The sequence below is a fragment of the Plasmodium cynomolgi genome, assembly GCF_000321355.1.
Source record: "Plasmodium cynomolgi strain B DNA, scaffold: 0109, whole genome shotgun sequence".
NCBI classification, from domain to species: Eukaryota; Apicomplexa; class Aconoidasida; order Haemosporida; family Plasmodiidae; genus Plasmodium; species Plasmodium cynomolgi.
The window spans coordinates 1-4,134 of NW_004192724.1; the positions used below are offsets into that span (position 1 = coordinate 1).

The following is a 4,134-nucleotide window of genomic DNA, read 5'->3' on the forward strand; positions in this document are numbered from 1 at the left end:
CAACACGAAATTTATATTACTTCTATTAATTTAAAGCGGGACATTATATTTTCATATCATTTCATAAATGTAATTATTTATTCACATAATTTATTATTCATAAATGCTTCACACATGATTGATATTATTAGTCTTTTCTAATTATACATATTGACTTTTAAACACTTTAATATTAAATATAATATATTTTTTTAAACTATAAAGAATCAACATAAAAAATCCACTATTTATAAAATTATTAATTTTTCTACAATGTATACAATTTTCTTACTAAATAAAACGTGAGCCCTAAACCATGAACCTATATTTCAGTGTTCATTATTCACCGTTATGTTAATTATGCGCTACTGTAAATATGCTAACTGGGCTTGATTAAATTGGTCAAAAGCATTATATATTATAAGCGAAATAGGACAAAAAAAAAAAATACGTATTGCATATTTGTGCGGTGAATGAAAACATATAAATAAAAAGGTTATTTGAATCACAATGGAATTTATTTATATAATCAATAAGTATAATAATTATGCGTCACTTAATTGTGACTCCCCACAAATGTGTATTAAATAGGGACATAAGCATTATAAAAAAATGGGAGGGTTATAATATATTACTACGTATACATCATAAAATTATGAAAAAATTTTAAGTATAAAAATATTAGTAAAAAGTTAGAATAACAAATATGCATGTTTATAACAACATTTTTCATTTTTGATATCATTAATTATAATAAGTAACGGAAGAACGTGCAAAATTCCTCATCTATGAGCTTTAAGCAAATTTACATTCTGTGTTTCCATTGATCATGCATCAATTTGAAGAGGCATAAGCAATGCGAATTCGCTCTTTCTGTAAACTTTTTTTCGAGGGGGATGCACTTTCTGGCGGACGTTCTTCATCATATTTCATTTGCATATCGCTTCTGGCAACATCACTTAGGTGGGATCTTCTGCTAGAGCTGGATCTAAGGTTGATAATCTAAGAAGAAAAATAATTTTTAATTAATAAATACACAATCATTTTACATACAATTATCAATGTTATGCAAAATATATTGTAATTATTCACAAAAAAAATCGTTTTTGACTACTTTATATAATAAAAAAAAAAGGAAAGATATTCCCAGAAATGAATAGCTGTAAAACATCACACTATTAAATCGGTCGCCCATTGAATGTGTTACGAAATTTGGTATTGAATTCTTCATTGAATAATTCGATGGAGCACGATTATTCATCCTGCTAATCGTTACAACATCGATATCGACGTATAAACCTTTAATTATTTCATCCATATTTGTATCAATCTTCTCATTTTCACAATTTAACTTCGATATGAGTCTATGCGGAAAATATTTCTTTTCACATTTAAAATATTTTGGACACTTCTCTAAATAACCAGGATCAGGATTAGTATAATATGCGCAACAATATTTTAAATCTTTCATATACAGTTCCCTAATGTGCTTAAGATATCCCAAATAATTATCACATTTACCAATTTGTTTATCAATATTTTCATGTATTTTTTCAAAATTTTTAAAATAATCATGTAGATCTTTCTCTTTTTCCCATTTACTAAAAATGCCATCAAAATTATAGGAACACCTTTTATCTTCTTGTAAATCTTTATTAACAGTTAACAAAATATAATTGAGTTTATTAAAGACAGAATAATCATTATGTTTCGATGGATCTTTATTAAATATATTCAATATTTTTTCATAAGACCAGTAAAGCAAATATGAGCATAAATCATCTTGAGATTTTACACTCTTGAGAATAGTTGGTAATTCTTTTAAATTTTTTACTATTTTGGCGCAAAGTAAAATAACTTCTTCTTTTGTATCATCCAATGAAATTATTTCTTTACAATAGTTGGTACAAGTATTCTCATCATAGGTATGTTCATCTAATTTTTTATATATATCATGTGCAGGTAAATTTTTTAAAATATTTTCCTAAAAATTAAATAGAAAAAATGGATAATAAAAACTTTTAAGTAATTGTCATGGAAACTCTTTTATTTTATATAGCATGTGTATGATAATCACATAAAGATTAATAAAAATGATTTTAAGAAAAAAATAATAATTTACATATTCGCGTTCTCTTTTAGGTAATAAATTTAAATTATTGCTTTTAATATTTTTACATGAAGAAGAATATTTATTTTTATATATCTCATTTTGATGTTGTTCAAATGTTTTCTTTTCAGGTAAATTTGGTAATTTACGCGTTTGACATTTTTTCAAGCTAGTATTATTATTATAATAAATGTCCCTAAATTGTAATAATGCTTCATAAAACTGTTTGCTTTTGTTCTGATAACAGTTATTTATATTTGTATTATATACATCTAAACATGTTTTACCATATTGATCACATTTATTTTCATCTTCCATTTCTGTAAGAAACTTTTTATGGTAATCATAAAGAGTATACAGTGCATTCATTTCATTAAAACGTCTTCTTTAATATTATTTACATTATCCTTAATTTTGTAGAAAAGTGAATGAAAAGGAAAATTATAATTAACAATTCTGTCCATAACATGAATAAAATCAGTAGTACTTGTACTAGTGGTTTCCAGTTCTTTCTTTAGCCAATAATTCAAATGCTCAAAATAATTTATATCAATAGAAATATATTGTGACAAATCAATAAAATATAATATAAATTTTTACAAATATTTTTAAGAACTTCGTGATCGGATGTTGTATGGTGTTTATTAATCTTACTACAATAAGATGAGGGATCTAATACACGATCTGTGTTGCTTCTATAGAGAATTTCTTTTTCTTCGTAGTTAAAGTTATGTAAATAACGGATAAGGTCATACTACAAGCCCAAATGAAAGGAAATAGATATATAGAAAAATATTTTCCAAAAAATATTTTCTATTATATAAGGTAGTACTAGTATACTCATATAAGATATTTTAAACTTAATTTTAATGATAAAAAATAATGTACATTTTTAAGTATTTTGGGTATATCATTACTTACGTTTATAAAATTTCCATGCTGAAATGGTTCACTTATTTTTTTAGGATATTCCGTTTGTTCTACATTTAATGTGTGTATTAAAGCATTTAAATGCCTTAAAATGGATATCTCGGAACTGTCAATGCACTTATTGTTAAGAATAGTATAATCATAGCTTTTTAATTTATTCAGAAAACCATTTATTTCATTATCGTACGCTTTAATTGTTTTTGAATGATATACTTTGTGTATTTTTGAGTATAAATAAAAAATAAAATCTATATACTGACAATATTCCTTTTTATATTCACTGTTTCCGCTTGTTAATATGTCATATATACTGTCGGAATAACTTAAAAAATCAAATAAAGTTTTCTTATTTTTTAATTTTTCCATGTCAAAGATTCTCATGAAATTTTCATTGCATTTAACCGTCTTATTACTGCAAGAATTATTCTCTTCGAAAAGAGTCTGAATTCTGTCGTATAGCCAATGAATGCTAAAAGCATCATACTCACCTTTTATTATCTCTCCATACAACCAATATAGAAAATAATCACAACAGTTATTATGAGCAAGTTCATCGTTCTCTGAACAAGATGTATCCAAATTTTTTAAAATGTTTTCTACCTTACAACAAAGATCAACAATTTTCTTATTAATATGTGTTTCACGATTTATTATATATTTCACTTCATTACATTTTTCAGATTCACAACGTGAAGACTCTTGCTTATTAAATTCCTCGTATGCTATATGTAATTTGGGTTTTCTCGAAAAGGAAACCTATTAATAAAAAGAGAATTGGAAAATTACAAGCACGATTTTGTTACTTTTAAAGCATGAATTTTTTATTTTTCCAAAAAGTTAAAAACATAATATCAAAATTCTATAAATTCTTATTTTTTTTAAAAATAATGTAATTTACATCATCCTTCAACCGATTAAGAGCTACTTCCACGATTCCACTATTCATATTCATTAAAATATAAATAAATACATAATAGTACGTAAGAATTTATAAATACACAACAGCAATATGCATTATACATATATATTGTTCATTTGACATAACTAATACCATGAACTAAATAATTATTTTTTACTAACAGATATTCACTAATTATATAATTTTATTTGATTTG

General features: G+C 24.5%; 2 protein-coding genes across 2 annotated transcripts; both read right to left on the bottom strand.

Annotated features, from left to right (window-relative positions):
* Positions 1 to 1,093: 1,093 nt before the first annotated feature.
* Positions 1,094 to 1,297, bottom strand: PCYB_002340 (CYIR protein; the record flags this gene model as incomplete). The annotated part of the gene is made up of 1 exon (XM_004227655.1): positions 1,094 to 1,297. A coding segment is annotated over one exon (204 nt), but the record flags the coding sequence as incomplete, so codon positions are not given.
* Positions 1,298 to 2,929: 1,632 nt separating this feature from the next.
* PCYB_002350 (hypothetical protein) lies at positions 2,930 to 3,965 on the bottom strand (the record flags this gene model as incomplete). Its single annotated transcript, XM_004227656.1, has 2 exons — positions 2,930 to 3,721; positions 3,945 to 3,965. 2 exons carry the CDS (start codon positions 3,963 to 3,965, stop codon positions 2,930 to 2,932), a joined length of 813 nt encoding a protein of 270 aa, XP_004227704.1.
* Between the last annotated feature and the right edge of the window lie 169 nt (positions 3,966 to 4,134).